Source organism: Diplotaxodon limnothrissa, linkage group LG10, assembly GCF_057381915.1.
Source record: "Diplotaxodon limnothrissa isolate DT_005_m linkage group LG10, D_limnothrissa_male_GT1.1, whole genome shotgun sequence".
Taxonomy (NCBI): Eukaryota; Metazoa; Chordata; class Actinopteri; order Cichliformes; family Cichlidae; genus Diplotaxodon; species Diplotaxodon limnothrissa.
The window spans coordinates 19,397,217-19,417,821 of record NC_140605.1 but is presented as its reverse complement, the minus strand read 5'-3'; the positions used below and the strand labels follow the sequence as shown (position 1 = coordinate 19,417,821).

General features: G+C 42.1%; 1 protein-coding gene across 3 annotated transcripts in view; it reads left to right on the top strand.

Annotated features, from left to right (window-relative positions):
• The first annotated feature begins 1,415 nt into the window (after positions 1-1,415).
• Positions 1,416-20,605, top strand: part of nbeaa (neurobeachin a) — a 100,892-nt gene continuing 81,702 nt past the window's right edge. For all 3 annotated transcript variants that reach the window (XM_085363838.1, XM_085363837.1, XM_085363836.1), the window contains exon 1: positions 1,416-1,733. In XM_085363838.1, the coding sequence (XP_085219964.1) occupies positions 1,416-1,733 (318 nt within the window). The remainder of the gene's footprint in view (positions 1,734-20,605) is intronic.

Below are 20,605 nucleotides of genomic sequence, written 5' to 3'. Positions count from 1 at the left end.
ACTTCTATTACTGCTCAGGTTTTTAGTTCCTCTCTCATAAACACACCTGAACCTGAGTAGATCACCAACACATGGGCCATGTGACAGCTGAGATATTGTATTATTGTATGCAATACCCGTCATATATGTTAATTTAATGCATAATTAAATGCCCCCCCATACACACACACTCACATACACACATTATGTTATATTATTTTAAGATAATCCACGTACAATTACGAAAAACAGTTTCCATGGCAACTGCTTGTAAACACATCTCCAGGCAAATATTTGCACATTCTGTTAGTTTCAGCCAGAAGGGATACAAAAACAGAGAAGTGAAAATAGAAGGTTTTTTACTTTATTTCCTGTCATACAAAGATATCAGAACAATTAGCCGTATTATTATTATTATTATTATTATTATTATTATTATTATTATTATTATTTTAAGTTAGGCAGTATAGTAAGGACCACGCTTTGCAAACCAGAAGGCAAAATAAGGATGGAGAGGTGATGAGGTAAGGAAAGTGTGAAAGTGAAAAGACAAAATTAATTTCTTGAAGGGGAAGACAGTTGATGACGACATAAAAAAAAATGGGGAAAATGAGAAAATCACACAAGAACAGATTAGTGTCAGGAGAACAATAGTGGGATGCTTAATGGATAAACAAAGGCACCAGAGCTGAACTGGGGGACAGAGGTAAGTGGGACAAATGGATGGCTTCTGAATATATAAACAGCCTCTGTCTGGAAACCAAGCGCCCTAAACTCCATCTGGATTTACCCCTGCACTACACCCAAAATACATCTGTGGAGGTTGACCCAGCCTATTTCTGCTACTTAAAGAAATGTAATGAAAGTTCCATCATTAATCCATGTTCGCACCCTCGCACTATTAAATATTTACAAGTAAAACAATATTTATATATTATATATATTTTTAAAACTCACAATAACACACAGTTGTTTCGACTGTGCTGTGTTCTGTGTGAACCCATGCATGGATGGCTCCATGTTATTCCGCTTCAGCACCCTCCCAGAAATCCCCACACTGCGCATGCGCGGCTTAAGCGCGCTACCGCAGACAGGGGGCGTTAACATGGCGCTGTCTCCTCCACGACCGCACTGACTGCAACCTGCCAATGAGAGAGAGAGCGAGAGAGGAGAGACAGAAGGAGGAGAGAAAGCGAGAGAAGCGTAGGTTTCCATTCCTGTCAAGCTTCCATCATTTTTTTCTCCTACACCTATGAGTCCCTACACATTTTCAGGTGGATAGGGTGAATTTCCAGAGTTTTTCAAACGCCGCTCCCCCTTGTTTCACCTGCGCAGTGGATGGTTTTTGTTCGGTGGCAGCAGCAGACGCCCGAGCTTGTAGAGCAGGTGTGAGGGACAGCGGCGACCGCTCCTCTCCTCCCTGTTTCCGAGGGGAAATGTCGAGCGAGAAGCCGGTTTCAGTACCACCGGGCTCTGCTTCTTCGCTCACGGACACGGACCGAGAGTCCCATCCTCCGGCGGGCTCCTCCACGCAGCAGCCGCCGCCACCGCAGCAGCAGGTCGCCGCGGGCTCTGGCTCCGGCACCACCGGGGAAAGGATGGTGTCTGCAGCCGGCTCTATGGTCCTCCCGGCTGGGGTGATCAACCCCGCTGTTCCGATAAGGAATATCCAGATGAAATTTGCCGTGCTGGTGGGCCTGATCCAGGTCGGGGAGGTTAGCAACAGGGACATCGTGGAGACGGTGCTGAACCTGGTGAGTGGGAGCAGGACCGAGCAGTCCTGGAAAACGCTGAAAGGAAGCCATAGAGCACAGCACAGTCGCTGCGCCCCAACCCGCTATGTTTTATTTACGATGCTTCGCTCTCTCCTGGTTGTGTGGCTTTCAGGGGATGATGTCATTTGTTTGTTCGAGAGGTGGTTGATATTTCTCTTTTATTTCCTTTAGATGAAACAAGGCCGCTGTAAGAAATAATAGTGTGTTATATTTAAGACCAGAGAAGTTGAATGAAGCATGTGACCCCACCGAGGCTCTGAGGGTAGTCTAATCACCGGCCATTGTTGACTAAATGACCCGTTTGCGGTAGCTACAACAACCGGAGACATTCGCAGTCAAACTGTGGGGGATACTGAAAAAGTCTATGCAGGCTATTCTCCTGACCCCGATATGTACCCTGAAGTGATGCATAGGCAGATTGTAACAAGCCGCGAGTGGTTTTAATGTTGCGCACAACATCAGGACCCCTACAACGTACTCCATTCGTGTCCCTAAACGGGCAAAATCATGCATGTGTGCACGTCCTGGCAGCACAAAAACAAACAGATCCAACGCGGACAAAGGCCGACTAGCATTATGCTACCATCGACATATGTGTGTGTGTATGAGAATGGGTCAAAATTATGCACAGGCCTATTGTTGGAGGCAGGGCCCTGCATCCCGAGCCCAAAGGAGTCACATATACGTTTGTGTATAGGTGGCTTTGGAGCTGTTAATGGTTTATATTACTCTGCTTCAAGCAGCCATTATTTCTGGAGCACATATACGTTTCCACCCCTCTTCCATCTTTACCCCTCCATCGGAGGCTTGTGTCGGCGATGCAGGGCCTAGATCAGAGGATTTAATCCAGCTGGGTTTTTTTTTTCTTCTTTTTTTTCCCATGACTGGTGTGTACTGTTACGAAACAGATGAGCAAAATGTACAGCCGATGTAGGTCTGGAAGACTAATGCTTTTGGGGGGAGGTATAGGACGTGTGCGCGTTGGCTGTGTCCCCCTCCTTCATCTATCAGGCGATGGCGTGTGCTGCATGATATTACATGCATCTAGCATGGAGAAGAGGAGGAGGGGGTCTGATCATTATTGATTTTCTTTTGAAGGTAGAATAATAATGACTTGATAATGAATTTTTTACCCGATTACAGTGCAGCGAGTCTGACGGCCTGTTAACTCACTGGATGCTTGGAGCAGGACAGCCTACAGTTGAGCCAAACCAGTTTGATCTCAGTCAGACTGTGGTGAGCCATTCTGATTCAGGTCGCCTCTCATCTCCCCAATCGATTATTGGTACTACGGGGAAGTGCAGAGGGGCTTTCGCTGGCTCACTCCAATCTTGTCTCCTTCTTTTACAACCCCCCGGGTTGCACAAGCTGATAACCATCCATCCTGTTCCACAGCCTCCTCCTTCACTCTGGAGGGACTGAGAGGAGTGATGCTGCCTGCATAGACTAGGTTGGCAGGGCAGCGCCATGCATTTAAAAGCAGGTGGAGAGGGGTTGAGGGAGGGTGGGGGAGGAGAAGAGAGAGTGGAGGAGGAGGAGGTGGTAGGATGCTGCAGTGGCTATGTGCTCAGAAAATCACCAGCTGATGCAGCGGAAGAGGACAGGACTGGTCCACATCAGATCAGTGAAAGCCCATCAGAGCATTCAGCTGAAATGCACTCTGCATCATTTTCTGTAAATAACCCGCTTTTAAGGCCTTAATGTTTATTTGCAAGTGTTGCATTAGGCCCGACACGCTGACAAATTAAAGCAGCGTGTGTTGGTCATACAAAGCTTTACTTGCTAAATCCTGAATTGAACAATCAGTTCTGGTTGCAAGGCTGCCAATAGCTAAGCCTGTTAGGGAATTCGGCTGCCCAGCTCCTTAATTAAAAGAGTTGAAACAAAGAGGTGTGGAGGCAGGAAACCTCAGTGGTCATGCTGCTGGTACAATGAGTCCACTGTGACCCAAAAGCTGATCCATTATTCCAATCAGTGTGGGAGACCACAGCAGCCACATTCTCCTCCACCGGGGCTTTATTGATCAGATCCCACTGCGGCTGGAGTGAACAGATGGGCCTGTCTGCTGTATCAGATATGCTCCTTGGTCTGTACGGCGACATGAAACTGTGTAGAAAGAAAGAGAAGAACAGTTGAGAAATCAACTTTGAGCCCGAACACTTCAGTGCTGCCCTTGTTTATTCTTAATCTTTTAATAAGTCCACACACATAGACTAATAGACCTTCACTAGGTGTGGGGGGGTGCTGACAGCAAGGTGCTCAGCGATTATCATCAACAAGGCATCACAGTTGTCAAGGCAACACCGGTCTTTGATTGCCTGCATCCAGACGCTCCACCACCTGGTGTTGCTCTGCACTTCCGGACTTCTCACACAGCACTCTTCCACAGCGTTTCTTTGCTCTCCCTCTCTCTCTAGCTGCCTTTGTCAGTCTCCTGTTTATGTGCTTAATATATCTTAAAGTACAGAACAGGCGATGAGTTACTTTTTTACTTATTGTATCTCCCATTGGGGTTAAGATTGACTTGAAATCTGGCAATTGTTAAGTCCATAGCATGTGATTTTCATACCTCGCTGAGCCCTATGTGGAGGCATCTATGATGGATGTGTTTGTGTTCTAATTTATTCAGTCTTTCTCTTAAATTTGTCACCTGTCTGTAGGTAAGTAGATGTACATCAAACCGCCTAATGTAGATTTTACAGATCAATGGTTCTCAGTCTGGGAGTTGAGGCCCTTTCCGAGGGATCATAAGATGATTAATAGGGGAGGGGAGCAGTAAGCAGATTTATTTTTTCAGACGTTCATTTAATCTTTTGCTTTTTTTTTTTCTATCCTTAAGAATTACTGAGTAGTTTTACATTTTTAGGTCCCAAGTAAAACTGGGAACCCAGATCTCTTCAGCTGACCTGGAAATATTCAGCTGGTGTTGCAGTAATTTAAAGTTTAGGCACCACTCTTATGGGCAGCCCTCTCCACGATGGGATACTTCAGTCTGTTTGATTGGGCCCATTTCACAGTTGAGTTTTCCCCTTCCAAGAACTTCCTTTCGTTTGCCTCACTGCACTGTTTGTTCTGTAGATTTTAACCCTAAAATCTTTCCAGTTAATGTTCAGCCACTTCTTCCACCCAGTCGCTGGTTATTTGTGTGACACGTTGTGATGCTGGTGGAAGAAAGCCAGGTGAGAAGCAATTTTTGTTGACAGAGAGAAGAGTGTTGATGTGTGACTTATCTGTCTGAACCGTACTGTCATATCTATTCTTTGTTTGAAGAACTGAGACATATATTTCAAATGCATCTACAGGCAATACTGTCAGTCCCTCTGCCTCAGTACAGCACCAGCTGGGCTTATTTATAGGCGGCTTTATCTAGTTGTAATGCTTTTTTTGGGATCAAAACGGCGTGTTTATCTGGGATAGAAAATGATTGGTGACACACTCTGGCTCACTCTTAGTTTTTATGCCACCTTCTTTGCTTTTCCTTTCCTCCTTTGCCATCCTCCTCGGTCAGATGCAATATCTTCTGGCAGTGTCAATCCCCACCTGAGCCTCCTCAGTGGTCCCACTGACTCTCTGTTAGCAAACGTCTCATTATTCTTGTCCACACGTTCCACAATCACCAAGGTCACCTGATCCTGAGTCCTCAGCCGGCAGAGCGAGACTTGGCACAGCACACCAAGTCAGACACATCCTGATTATAAAAATACACCGAGGTGAATGCAGGCACACTTCAATCCATTCATCGAGGTTATAAATGGAGGAACAAATGCATCACAGAGACTCGCTCTGTGTCTTTGAATCTCTGTCTGGTGCGCTGCGACTCTGGCATGCTGATTTATGCTTCATGGATTTGTAAAGGAATAGGTCACCCATTTTCAAGATGCATTTTGTGCCATTGTACTTTGCCCTGAGGTGGTTTGAGACATCAGCACAAAACTCAGTTTAAATGAACCGTTTTTCAAGGGTGCCCCGTGGCTGCATACCTAGGGCATAGGTTAACTATTTCCCTGCAGCACTGTGATCTTCTTGCATGGCCTCGCGGTGGAATAACAATGCGTCATCTGGTGCTCGCACAACCGTGGAGATGAGCGTATTAACAAGCATCAGCTAACAGACTTGAACAGTCATTTAAATCATGTGCTCTCTTGCTAGCGTGGTTTAAATGAACTTTTGAGTATAGTGAGTAGTTTTAAAGACACAAAGACAAAGATCTGATTGAAAGTTGTTTTTTTTTTTAACCGTTCAGTACTGCTGGCCCATATTGGACTGTCATATAATATAAGTATTGGTATGTATATTGTCTGATATGCACACATATGTTTTAAATCTGCCAGCTCCACTTTGTTTTTTCAAAAACTGTTTTCCCATCTTCTGCAAGATGATATTGAGGTGGTTATTTTTGGGAAAGATTAGCTGCTGTAAAGCTGCAGAGAAGCTTACGGTTGCCAGTTTGTGCCTAGGGTCCACAGGCAGTAAGCAGCGTTAGCTAACGATGTAAACAGTGCTGGACAAAAACACTGCATGAACGCTCTCTTATTTTGTTTCCCTAAATGAGTATACTATATATATATATATATATATATATATATACACACACACACACCCCTATGTAAGGAAGAGCTAGAGGACAGAAGGTGTGGCTTCTGCTGCAAGGTCATGGATGACTTTGCTATCTATCACACAGCTGGGTTGTCCTGACAGGGAGCATGAAAGCCAGGAAGAAAACGATGATGTGGAAGGATGCTCATCTTGTACTTTAAAAAAGAAAAGAACAAAATGCGGTTGAAGGAGAAAGATGGTGAACTAAAGGGTGAGAAATGATGAAAAGGATTCAGAGCGGTTCAGTTTGTGATTGTCCTTCAGGTGCTCTTTTATTCTTGAGTGTAACATAGGTCCAGCTGTATGATGTTCTGTGGGGGTCTGATGAGTTCCAGCCCCCCTGCGGAGCCTCATCATGCTGTGGGTATCACTGTTCTCCTCTTTCCTCTGCTCTTTTGGGTACAGCAGGGAAATGTAGTTGGGAGTCCCATAAACCAGGGAAAATGTGAGACTTCGCTCACATTTAAACTTTTAATTGGCCATTTTTCTTCATCGATCACTTGTCACAGCGTGGAATTAACTTGTACTACTTTGTTAGCATGGCTAGCGTTCTTCCAGAGCCGAGATCTGCACCTCTCAGATTCTCCCGCAGTCCGGACAAATCTACAAACTCTTTTCATAGTGTTGCAAATTTCTGGGGAAGGAAAATACCCAATTAGAAGTATAAATGCCAGGTTGTCCATTAAACTACAAACCTTGTTGCTCCCAAATCCTCTTATTACCAAGCTCCTCCAGAATGATCTGCTTCTGAACCAAAGAATCTCTTTTAAGGCATAATGCTGAGGCCCGCTTTCATTATCATTTCTTTTTCAGCCTTTTTAGCTTGAATTAAAACACGATTTGCGCTAAACTCAAACCAGACTGATTTGTATGCGTGTGTATTAGGCATCCGGGCTAAAAACGTTCACCTCTCTGTCTTAAGGCTCCTAAATTCTGCTTCGCTTCTCTAAATTCCTTCTCATCCTTTGTTAGCAGCTATTTCCAGATGTGGGGTTTTTCCAAGGATAAGCCGTGTAAGATTTGGGTGAGCGTGTCTTCTGAGAATGGGAAGAAAACAAGGGGCAGAGGTTTGGTGGGGAGGAGGGAGGAAGTGGCTTCTCTGTCACTTCCTCCATCCCTCTAGATTGTTCATCTCCTCTAAGCACATCCACTTCCCCTTACCCACTGGTGTAATCTTGTCTCGCTCTTTGGCTCCCTGGCTGGGTGAAGCGGCCGTTGGATGAATGTAGATGATCCCTTTTATGATTAGGTAATGGAGCTGTCTGCAGCGCCACCCCTCACTGGTTCTTATTCTCGGAATACTTTCTCCGTCTTCTCGTCTTTGAGCATTAGAAGGTCTGGAGGGAGACTTTGTGTTGTCCTGTCATCACCTCTTACCTACTGTTGCTAGGTTTTTGTAAATGCAACTGCAGATGGAAGAGAAGTGCAATAAGGAGATGACATAAGGCGCTCAGGCCTGGCTTTTACCTGCAATGCTATAAATTGTCATAGAGGGGATTTTAAGTCTAGAGTTTGATTTCTTTAAAACACCATCGGCATAGGGGTCTTAATTAAGCAAGAGCAGGTTTTATGAATTATGAATGAATTGCATAAGGGAAGCACATGCTTGTTGGCAATTATCGAGCTGAAAATGTAATCGCTTTTGAACCGAACAGTCACCTTCTGTGTTTGCTGTATGCTTTAAGGCTCCATTATCAATCTTGATAATTTTTTGATTGAATTTGTTATAATTACCACTCATAAATAATTCAACTTTTATTGATTTTTTTTAATGCCTCAATATGCTAATATGAGATTTGTTAGGTTAAGGACTGAACACTGAGTACACTTCAGCAAATCTAAAATGTGATTCAACACATGATTCGCATCATTAGCAAAGTCATTAGCACAGAGGTTCAGTTACTTTTTCCAGTCTGCGCTGTGATTGACGACCCAAGGTTTTCAATAAAGACATTAAAAGGGCAGCTGTTTGTGTGTTATTAGTTTAGGCGTAAATGTGACCTGAAACCTGAAACACTCAGCCCTGTTAGTAATTCGCTGCATCAAAAGTATCCGTGAATAGAAGTAAGGTCCGCATATTAATACTGTGTAAAGTACTTAACCAAAGATAACCAACTCGTCCCTTTGCATTTGTAAAAGTGTAACCAGCTGGACTTTGAGATTTCTCTTAAATTCCTTAAGATATAAAATATTAATTGATTAATTTAATATCAGCTTTTTTTCTCTGGCCTAATGCATAATTCATTTTCACAGCTTCACATTAAGAGCTCCAGGAAGCATATGTTCTCGATTGTTCTGGTTGTCCTCTGCTGTGCTCCTTGCTTCAACACCATTGTGTCTGTGTGTCTGGCTGCTTCATGCTTTTGTGTCTGCCTCTATTGTGTTTTTTTTTTTTGTGTGTGTGTGTGTGTGTTTTTTTTTTCTCCCCCAAAAGTGTGCATTGTCTGCGTGTGATTGTAGTGAGATGGGAGGGGCCATAACAATATAATTCCTATGTCATCTTAATACAAAACATTTGGATCAAAAACACTGTTGAGAATCTTGTTTGTTTTGCATCGGTGTATGCGTGTGTGTGCGTGCATTTACATCTGGCACAATGACAATGCAGTAATCTCCAAAATTATAACAAGCTGCTTTGTTTGATTTACCTGGTTTTTGTGTGCCGGCGAGGGTGCGCCCCCAACATCCCAGAAAGAGGAGAAATGAGTGTTCCTACAGAACCCCTGCTTTAGTTTCCTACACCTTCATCTGCACATTTTCTCTGGCAACACACACACACACACACACACACACACACACACACACACACACACACACACACACACACACACACACTCTCTGCTCTCTTCCTTTTTGTAGCCCACATCATTCCCTGGCAGGGGTGATTTTATATTCATGCTGGCCTACTTCGCCTCACTCCCTTGGCTCTAAACACACACACACTTGCCTTACTGGAAGTATAGCTAACTGTGTACCTATTCATCATGCTGCATATTGCAGTGGCCGACGGTTGATTATAGCCAAGTTTGTAGTGTGTGTGTGTGTAATTTTAGTATTCTATATTAGATATCTAGGATCTCTGAGGTATGTTCGTGCATCCCCTACAGCCTGAAAACGGTGTCAGAAGTTGTCATTTAACACCACATTACACTGGTTAGTAGTTCTGCTCTGCATCACAGCAAATCATTGTCTGCTTTTTGCTTTCCACCCTGTTACACAGTGAGTGAAGAACATATCAGGACGACATGGCCACCACATGACATAGACTTGAAATAGTGTATATATATTAGACTTAAAACTTGTTGTTTTTTTCCTAAGTAAGAATAAGAACACTAGTTACCCAGGCCACAGTGACACTGTATGCTTTTTTTTGTGTGTGTCTTCCTTTTTTGTGGAGGTGATGCCGTTAGCGTAGCAGCGCTGGTTTTGGCTCACAAAATGAAGTTAGGAGTGTGAGCCATGGTTCATATCATCAAGGGAAATAAGAACAGTATCATAATCTACTGTAGTGTCCTTATTTGGCAATAACATTGTGTAGGTGGGCTGGATATCAGTCAGTAGTGTCGACAACTGATAAGAAAGCAGTTCGGGCCATGACAAATCTTACATGTGGGGTCTTTCCAGTGCAGGTGCTTGGAGTAGGTGCTACGTGGAGCGTATATTTACACGATCGACCCTCTTAATCAGCTGTTCTGTGTCCATTGAGGTGTAGGATCAACTGGACTTACGAGGAGAATCATTTTGCGGCAGCTTTGGCTGTGGTGTCAGTTGTAAATGTGCCAACACGACGACAAACACAAAGACGGTTGCTGCAGTGTTGTTTCCTGTGCAAGCCTATATGCCGGGTTTGAAGTCGTTTATAGTGAGAGGACTGCTACATCACCTGTAGCAGAGTTCAACTAGTCTGTATTAAGCCAGGGCCATTGAAGCCTGTTCTTCTGGGTGGGAATGTGTAAGAACTTACTTTGTTTTACATCTAGTAACCATCTGGTACAAAAGTTTATTGACTGATGTTTGGATCTAGCACCTTTCTAGTCATCTATGTTAGCGTGGGCAGCTAGAAATACTGTATTAGGTGGAAACGTGGAAAAGCCAATACCGGAAATTATAGTAGCCGACTAGTAACCTGTCGACCTGTTTTTTTGTTTTTGTTTTTTCCTTGTTTTGTATTTAGTTTTTTCGTTTGTAGCTCTAACAAAATAATTGCAATGACCCAAAAACCAGCTATACATATATTAGATTTCATTTTGACTGGTTGTTTTTAAATCAGTTTGGTTTCTGAATTTTTGCTTTTAATCCAGAGTTGATTTTCCTGTTGATTTCCTTATTTTAGATGAGGTTTTATTAGTCATCAGTGTCAGAGTCAAAATTTAGGTATTGCAATAAAAACACAGAATGTCTTGAAATCAGTGCCTCATCAGACAGGTTGTAACATTTTTACCAAACTAATAAAAACTAAAACTAAGGATTTTTTTTTTGTGTTTTTCCAAATTCAAAAAATCATTTCAGTTAGTTTTAGTTAACTATAATAACCTCAGCCTCAAAAACAGCAGTTACTGCAAAAATCAGCCTCACTCCATTTATTCTCTGGAACAGAGAAACTGTAAGCACATGCAAAACAAACCCTCTGAAGCATATCAGGGTGTATATGTGTGTTAGATCACAAATGCTGCTATAATCAATGCTCTTGCAGTATTTGCATTAAAAGCAGGATAAAATATAGTCAGTGGGTAAAGTTAAAAAAAAAAATGTCATCGCTTCACTGAAAGTCTACTCCTCCAGTTTACATGTAAGTATAAATAATGGCTTTTCTTAGACTGCTCATTAGATAAAGAGCTTATTTTTGTTGTTATGCTGCTCATTTGAGGCAGTTATTCCATACAAGTACACAAGAATATTACAGATAATATATATAGCACACATCTAATTAAAAAGTTAAAACACAAAGACAGTGGCAGGCTCACTCTCGGTGCCCAGCAGCCAGTCAGAAAAGATGCAAAACCTAGTACATCTTTGAATTTAACAGACTTAATTGAACACCTTTGGAAACGCTTCATGACAGTGTGGCCTGTTTTGCCTGACCTCTGTATTTGCCCACCAACCAAAAGTTGAAAAGGTGCTGATGTTTCGGTATTTCTCCATAGGATGGAAGAAAAGATCTAATGATTGATGGAGAACAAGATGTTTGTAAAGCCCATCCTGCCCTTAGCTAGAAGCATCTGTGTGACATTCCTAAACCTATTTCATAGTAATTGAGGAAAAATAAACCATGTCACAAAAGGCTCAAAATCCACTGAAACTCTTAACAGCATGTGGAGTAGTGTTTGTGATGGTAAAGTGCTAAATTATCACATTTAAAAAAAGCTGTGCTGTCATAAGACCTTTTACAAAGCATATAAAAAGAAAAAAAAACTGTTTTGTGACTTAAATCAAATATGTGTAGAAAATGCATTAAAAAAATCACTCATTTGTTTTAACCTGAGAAAATAAAAGCCAGTTTTCAACTAAGCTGGGTGTGCCATTTTATTTATTTATTTTTCAGCAGAAATTTGGTTTCAGACAAACACTCACAGCCACACAACATGTAATTAGCATTGAAGCGCCTCGTAAAGTTTGCCAAAGTAAACCATGGGAGGACCACCGTCATGAAAATACTCCTAACAATAAACCCAGTCACTCAAATCACCTTCACACAACTATATATGAACACTTTAAAGAAGCTAGCAAAGGGAAAATGGTCAAAGCTAAAGCTAGAAGGAACACAGAACTAGCTAGCAGCCTCAGTATGAGCAAAGCATCAATGCAATTACAAGGAGAAAAGCACCAATGTCCCGTAAACATGCTGGGAAATGATTTAAAAACCTGACATTGTTATATAAATCTGTTGCAATTGCTTTTGTTTGGGAAGGTAAAATATGTCACATAAAGGTGGCTGTAGAGCGGCTCATTTCCAGTGAATTATTTATAACTAACTGTTTACAATTAATTATTTATAGTTAAAGAGCACTTTATTTTCAATTGTTTCAGGGAGAGAAGATGATCCTGCAGCTTAATGCAATTTGGAGGAATTGTAAAGTTTACACATTTCTTTTATAATGAAATTAAGTTCAGGCACTGAAGAAACGTCATCATGTTGCCTAGCAACCATTTCCCAATAGGCTAAAGAGACCTGTTTGTAGCGTTTATGCACCTGTAACATCTTGTGTTGTATCATTTTAATTCCATAACAGTGTCATCTCATTAATTATCCCCAAAACTTAAATAATCCATGATATATTATGACATCAAGATGTTGCCTAGTAACCAGCCAACAACTAACATCATGAAGTAAACAATACTGAAGCACTGGCATGTACTGGTTGAATTAAATTAACTCTGACTAGTTGTACAAATAAATATTGGAGAGAAAAAAAACATTTATGTTATAATTGACATTTATAAGTTTTTGGTATTTATGAGTAAAATGACACAAACCAGTTATTCAAATAAGACGTAACCACATGTAGAAATGTTCGTTTCTGATACCAGCAGGACAACCATGATCCTGTAGCACTATGTCATGGTTTATCCTCACCCCTCCTTCAGGCACTTTCACACTCGGAAACCCTCGAGGAGAGAGGTACAAGAAATCATTTTGAAGCCAATATCTGACAGTGTTGGTGACTCACTGTACTAACCTCCAAAAGCCCCTGTGCCTCACCAACCCACCCCTCTATATCCACTGACCCCTTACCCTGCACTCGCCACATTCAAGCTCTGAATGCGGTCAGCTCAGGGTAAGGGTTGGATTATGTTATCTGAGTGCAGAGATGGAGGCTCTTATAATCAAGTTAATGTATGGATTCAATAGATGGCTGAGTCTCACCCTGTGCATTGTACCGTGGGGGTCACGCATGGAAATTGTTTCATTCCCAGTTGCACAGTGACCTAAATGAAAAATCTGGCATTGCTGACAAGAATCATACAGACATCGATTTGTGAGAGTGTGTGTGTGTGTGTGTGTGTGTGTGTGTGTGTGTGTGTGTGTGTGCATAGATAGTCAGATGGATGGATGGATGGGTACCTAAAATGTGATTTTGTTGCTTGCCTAAGGAACTGGAATTGCACTGAAATGTTTATCTCCAAAGCTGCTACAAATGATTCATGAGATGTCTGTATTTGAATGTCACTGCTGACTCCTGCCAGGAGTTATTCCTCCCATGACATAATTTTAGTCACTGCAGTCTTTCTTTTTTTCTTTTCTAAAAATCCTAATCTTTCCGTGTGTTTACTCTCTTATTTCAAGTGTGAGGCCTTCTTGGCAAAGAGAGCGTGCATGCTGGCATGGCTCTGTGATATTTGAGAATGGATTTTGTGTTGATATGACCTTTTGATTGGAAATAGTTTGTGTGTGTGAGTGAATTTGACATTCATGAGATCATTATCTGGGTTTTTATATTTTTGTAACTTTATCATAACCGACACTTAAACATTTCGTGTACGTGCAGTTATAATTTTGAAAGCTTAATATTATTTCATTGTAGTTAGACTGGAATCGGGAGTTGGATATCGGCCACTAATACCTAACCTAATGGCAGCTACAGTGAGACATTTATTAATTACTTTCCTCGATTTGTTTACTAATAAACAAATCCATATGTGTAGTGGTGGATGACTTGTTATGTAAATATTACTAAATAGAGTAAAAAAATGACTTAAATAGTGGTTTTGTAATTGGTTTCCAAGGTAAAAATTGTTAAATTTTGAGTACATTTTGTGTGTAAGGAAGGCATTTCTGGTTAACTTAATACCACAAGTTTTTTTCATAAACGTTGTTGCGTATGTAGTTTTTAGATGTTTTTAAATGTAACTCCAGCTTATATTTTTGGGTTCTAGTTGCCCTTCTTTACGTCTCAAAGTTAAGTCTTTTGATTAGGTCTTTCTAGCTTGCTCACACATCCATTAGTTACAGTGGGGCAAAAAAGTATTTAGTCAGCCACCGATTGTGCAAGTTCCCCCACCTAAAATGATGACAGAGGTCAGTAATTTGCACCAGAGGTACACTTCAACTGTGAGAGACAGAATGTGAAAAAAAAATCCATGAATCCACATGGCAGGATTTGTAAAGAATTTATTCGTAAATCAGGGTGGAAAATAAGTATTTGGTCAATAAGAAAAATACAACTCAATACTTTGTAACATAACCTTTCATGGCAATAACAGCGGTCAAACGTTTACTATAGGTCTTTACCAGGTTTGCACACACAGTAGCTGGTATTTTGGCCCATTCCTCCATGCAGATCTTCTCGAGAGCAGTGATGTTTTGGGGCTGTCGCCGAGCAACACGGACTTTCAACTCCCGCCACAGATTTTCTATGGGGTTGAGGTCTGGAGACTGGCTAGGCCACTCCAGGACTTTCAAATGCTTCTTACGGAGCCACTCCTTTGTTGCCCGGGCGGTGTGTTTTGGATCATTGTCATGTTGGAAGACCCAGCCTCGTTTCATCTTCAAAGTTCTCACTGATGGAAGGAGGTTTTGGCTCAAAATCTCACGATACATGGCCCCATTCATTCTGTCCTTAACACGGATCAGTCGTCCTGTCCCCTTGGCAGAAAAACAGCCCCATAGCATGATGTTTCCACCCCCATGCTTCACAGTAGGTATGGTGTTCTTGGGTTCAACTCAGTATTCTTCTTCCTCCAAACACGACGAGTTGAGTTTATACCAAAAAGTTCTACTTTGGTTTCATCTGACCACATGACATTCTCCCAATCCTCTGCTGTATCATCCATGTGCTCTCTGGCAAACTTCAGACGGGCCTGGACATGCACTGGCTTCAGCAGCGGAACACGTCTGGCACTGCGGGATTTGATTCCCTGCCGTTGTAGTGTGTTACTGATGGTGACCTTTGTTACTTTGGGTCCCAGCTCTCTGCAGGTCATTCACCAGGTCCCCCCGTGTGGTTCTGGGATCTTTGCTCACCGTTCTCATGATCATTTTGACCCCACGGGATGAGATCTTGCGTGGAGCCCCAGATCGTGGGAGATTATCAGTGGTCTTGTATGTCTTCCATTTTCTGATGATTGCTCCCACAGTTGATTTTTTCACACCAAGCTGCTTGCCTATTGTAGATTACTTTTCCTGGTGTCCTTCGAAAGCTCTTTGGTCTTGGCCATGGCGGAGTTTGGAGTCTGACTGTTTGAGGCTGTGGACAGGTGTCTTTTATACAGATGATGAGTTCAAACAGGTGCTATTCATACAGGTAACGAGTGGGGGACAGAAAAGCTTCTTACAGAAGACGTTACAGGTCTGTGAGAGCCAGAGATTTTCCTTGTTTGAGGTGACCAAATACTTATTTTCCACCCTAATTTACGAATAAATTCTTTACAAATCCTACCATGTGGATTCATGGCTTTTTTTTTCACATTCTGTCTCTCACAGTTGAAGTGTACCTCTGGTGCAAATTACTGACCTCTGTCATCATTTTAAGTGGGGGAACTTGCACAATCGGTGGCTGACTAAATACTTTTTTGCCCCACTGTATCTAATAGCATCCAAGAAAATCTCCTCCAGGATGATGGCATGCACCAAAACAGAAGTCATCAGATAAATTGAAGCTATGAGAGATAAAGTATTAATGTATTAAATCCCCTAAAGGCATGCAAATAATGCAAAGGACAGAAGGAGATGACTTGAAAACATGGTTTATGTAAAAAAAAGAACTGGCCAAAACTGACTTGATTTGAATCTAAAATGATCAACACCAGCACAAACTTCAATTGGTTGTCTTTCAAGGTTTTATTTCCAAAGCACGAGCTTCTGACAACTGCTTCTCTCTTACCGCTGTTTTTGTTTTACTTCAAACGCCTCATGATAGGTTTGTAGCTTGAACCCATCCGCTGGAACGTTGAAGACAATATAATTACACTGCAAAGCAAGACACAAGTAGGCAAGCTTCTTCATGTTTCTCGTGCACGGGAGAGAACCGGACAGGCACCGTTCCTTCGCTTGACCCCAGTTGCTCTCGTCCGTTCTCCCGTACCACTGTTCTTTTATTGAGGTTACATGAATATGCATAAGTTCATTAACATATGACGTCTACATACACACAAAGAGTACCTTGCCTGTGTGTGTGTGTGTGTGTGTGTGTGTGTGTGTGTGTGTGGACTGCTGATCAAAGGGTCAAACATCCTTGGTCAGGAAGAGGGTAGCCTCCCCCTCACCCTAGATGGTTCATCCTAGATAACACGGTGAGGAAGTCCTGCAGTTCATCTAAACAAAGAGCACTTAGACTAGAACAGACGCAACTACGTTAATCCTACCATAAAACAATAAGACACGGTATGACCTCTCATGCTCCCAAAGTGCTGGCAAGCTTCTTCATGTTTCTCGTGCACGGGAGAGAACCGGACAGGCACCGTTCCTTCGCTTGACCCCAGTTGCTCTCGTCCGTTCTCCCGTACCACTGTTCTTTTATTGAGGTTACATGAATATGCATAAGTTCATTAACATATGACGTCTACATACACACAAAGAGTACCTTGCCTGTGTGTGTGTGTGTGTGTGTGTGTGTGTGTGTGTGTGTGGACTGCTGATCAAAGGGTCAAACATCCTTGGTCAGGAAGAGGGTAGCCTCCCCCTCACCCTAGATGGTTCATCCTAGATAACACGGTGAGGAAGTCCTGCAGTTCATCTAAACAAAGAGCACTTAGACTAGAACAGACGCAACTACGTTAATCCTACCATAAAACAATAAGACACGGTATGACCTCTCATGCTCCCAAAGTGCTGTCTAATACACACAAAGTTTGCAGACTATCAAGGATCAAAACCTCTACCAATCTACAACTAATTACAAAACTCTAAGCATATATAAGTAAATATTTCTAAGCATAAATGACAATCAACAATACAAATCTAACACCTCATGTTCACCACTGTCCAGCGTGGAGGACGAGTCTGAAGTAAAGCTGATGGACAGGCCTGTACTGGTACAGCACCACAACAGATGTGTAGTTGAGGCCTGAGCTCATTCTTTTGGCCGTCTTTTATTAAAAAGCACATTTTGGAATTGTTAGAGAATAATTATATAATGAAATACGTCAGAGCCGAGTTTGGCTTCAGCAAATTTGGCTTCTTTGTGTTCAGTTTTGTAATTGTCTGGCTTGACTTTTGATTGTCTTGGGTGTGTGGGTGTGTGTGCACACTGTGTGTGATCTTTTTTTTTTTGTACAATAACGCAAAGTACATCATGGTCCGCTAACCCCTCAGCCGTATTTTGTGTGCGCGCACATTTGAGTGTGTCATTCCTGACTGTGTCTTATGATGATGGATTACTGAGACCCACTGGAGCTGCTTGCTCCCGCTCTTATCCTCCATCAACTGCGGTTCAATGGAACAGTACTCTCCATTGTTTCAGCTGATGGTGAACATGCACGGAGGCATGCGTTTGTGTGTGAGTACTCACACACACACACTGTGCATGCACACATCCTATCTGATGTAGTGCATGCACGACAAACCAAACCAAGCAAACAGATTAGCGATCCTGAATTGCCACCAGCTTGATGCGAGGCAGGTCTGCTGGGTCTTATCTAGTGATCTTTGAACTTAACATCAGCTAGTCTACAGCGGCCTCATCTCACAGACACACAAAGACGCACACACTCAAACGCATTCCGTAAAAAGGCAATCATCACATAACTGAATATGGAGCCAAGAAGAAACACACTTGCACATATAAAACGCCAGACTACTTGCATACTGCAAACAAGTTGCTCTGATCAATCATTCCTTGCGGAGGCTGAGAAAGAACAAGGAGCACATAGTGACTTACACCCAGTGAGGTGTAAGCAACACGCTGGATGCCCTGTAGGACTTCACTTCCTCTCAGCTTTGAAATTATCACATTTTGAGTGAAATCAGGAGACAAGTTGCGAAAGGCCTTGTTAAAGTACAGAACGCAAGCCTCGAGTGCTTCCTTCTGAGGCTCCCATGACATAACGCACAAGCATGCCCTTGTTACTTCCTGTCTTGAGGAAAAACTGAAAAGAGAAATTAAGTTACATCAGTTCCTAGACAGAATCTGCTGTTTCCAAGTGGAAGAGGAGAAAAATGCTGAAAGAAGGGTCCTTAAAGTTCCACTTCAGCACCTCACGGTTTAACTAATGCCTTCACCCGGCTTCAGCAGCATCTCTCATTTGTTTGATGCAGTCCTTCCCACGGTGAGAACATGTCCTTGATTTCACTTCTCTCCTTGGCCCTTTCTATTTTTTCTCTCTTTGAGCCTTTCTACTTTAGATACTTTTTCGCTCTCCCACTCGTGACTTCCAGGCATTTTATTTTATTTTTTATTTTTTTGGCCTTAACACATAAATCATAAAAGTTGTGTTCTGGTAAAAGGCCCAGGCAGTGCTTCCTTACTGCAGCTCTTAGGTTGTCTCCAGAGTGTATGAAGAAGTTACACCCGTGTTCATTCATTCCTTTGGTTTCAGGTGTTAAATGAGCAAAGCTAAGTGCAGCACGTGGTGACTCTGGCATATTTATTTAACGATTTATCGATCTGTACTTTCCAGAAATGATGAAGCTAACGCTGTTGCCATTCTGTGAAAAAACATTTCTTTTACAAAAACAAGCAGCTCAAAAGGCAGCCGATTGCCTTAATTGCCATCATTAACTTGATTAGCTTAAAAGTCAGTTTACATTCTGGTGCTGCCTCTTGATTACAGTTCACTTAAAATACTTGATCTGATATTTTCTATGAACATGACAAGCTTTTCACCTCTCTCGTGGCATTAAGTGGAGAGCAGTCCTTATGGTGTCACAGTTTTGCAGCTTTATCACAAAAGTAAATAAAAACACAACCAGCGTAGAAGAAATCGGAACGACTACGAACCTCGAATTTCTCAGATGACGCCACTCTGGAGGCTACGCTTGAAAGACACACACTAAGTTATTAAAATTGTATAGTCAGTTCCTTCAGTACAGAATAAAGTGTCATTGGCTGCTCCATTGTCACATGGGGTTGCCACAGCAGGTGGTGATGCGTGTTTGATTTGGCAGAGCTTTTACTCCAGATGCCCTTTCTGACACAATCCCAAAAGGATTTGCGTCTATGGCTGGAATCGAACGAGCAACCTGCCACTTGCCAAGCAAATGGTTAGAGACGACTACACTATAGATTTAAAGTGCAGCTGTTTGACTTTATACACGTCTTTGTAGAAAGGATATGTTGCTGAGGGTGGCTGCCGCACCCAACAATAGCACGATATGACTATACCACTTTTTTATTTTTTCTTTGCGTCCTACTTATTTATTCCTGGGTCCAGGACCCAGTTAACACTAGATGAAAGGGATCAACCGAACAACAAGAGCAAACTGAACTGAAAAGGCCATCGACTGAATTGTGTTGTATAAAGAAAGATGTAAATTTATTCATGAGAAAGTGCATCGGCTTATTATTTTAGCTGAGAGGCACGGTTCTAGCAGTTCAGCGCTGTCAGTCTCAAGCACATGCTTTCAGATTTCTATGATAAATGGTTTTATGTAGGGGATGCACATGCATTTTAATTTTATATATCCAACTCCTTTTTTTAATTCCCTGGCTAAAATAAATAAATTAAAAAAGTAGCACCATGCAGCAGGCTTTTATTGGAAGAAAATCCAAAAATCTCAAACTTTCATTGGCGCTCAGGCTTTCCTAATCTTCAAATTTATTACATAAACTTAAAAAAGCATTTTTTAAAGATCCCACTGATAAACAGCCAAACGAGCTGTGCCTAACTTTAATCAAAAGTCTGAGCTACTGTTACTGCTATACTTACTACTCAGTACTGCATCATTTCAGTGTGATGTTTTTATAGCTTTTTGAATCGGAAACGTGGTTTTTAATAATGTGTTTGTGAAAGAGTATCAGGGCGTGATCTATAACACGAATGAGCAAAAAAAAGTTTTTTTTTGTTTTGTTTTTGTTTGTTACCCAATAGCATGTGACAAGGCTTATTGCAAGATCCGTTACTAAGCCTCTTTAGCCAATCAGGTGGCAGACATTTTAAACTGCAGTTGGATGAAGTCAGCTTTGCGATCACTTGGCTGCAATCCTCCAATCCCTGCAGTGTGTGTGTGCGTACGTGCACATCTTTCTGACCTGGATTTTTTTCCCCCTGAATATAATATCAGCCGTGCTGAGTATGGCTCTGCTCTGCTGCGGGGGCTCCTGCAAAGAGCGGGGCTTTCGCATCTTTGGTCGTATTTTGCCGCCACGCACTCTTAGACC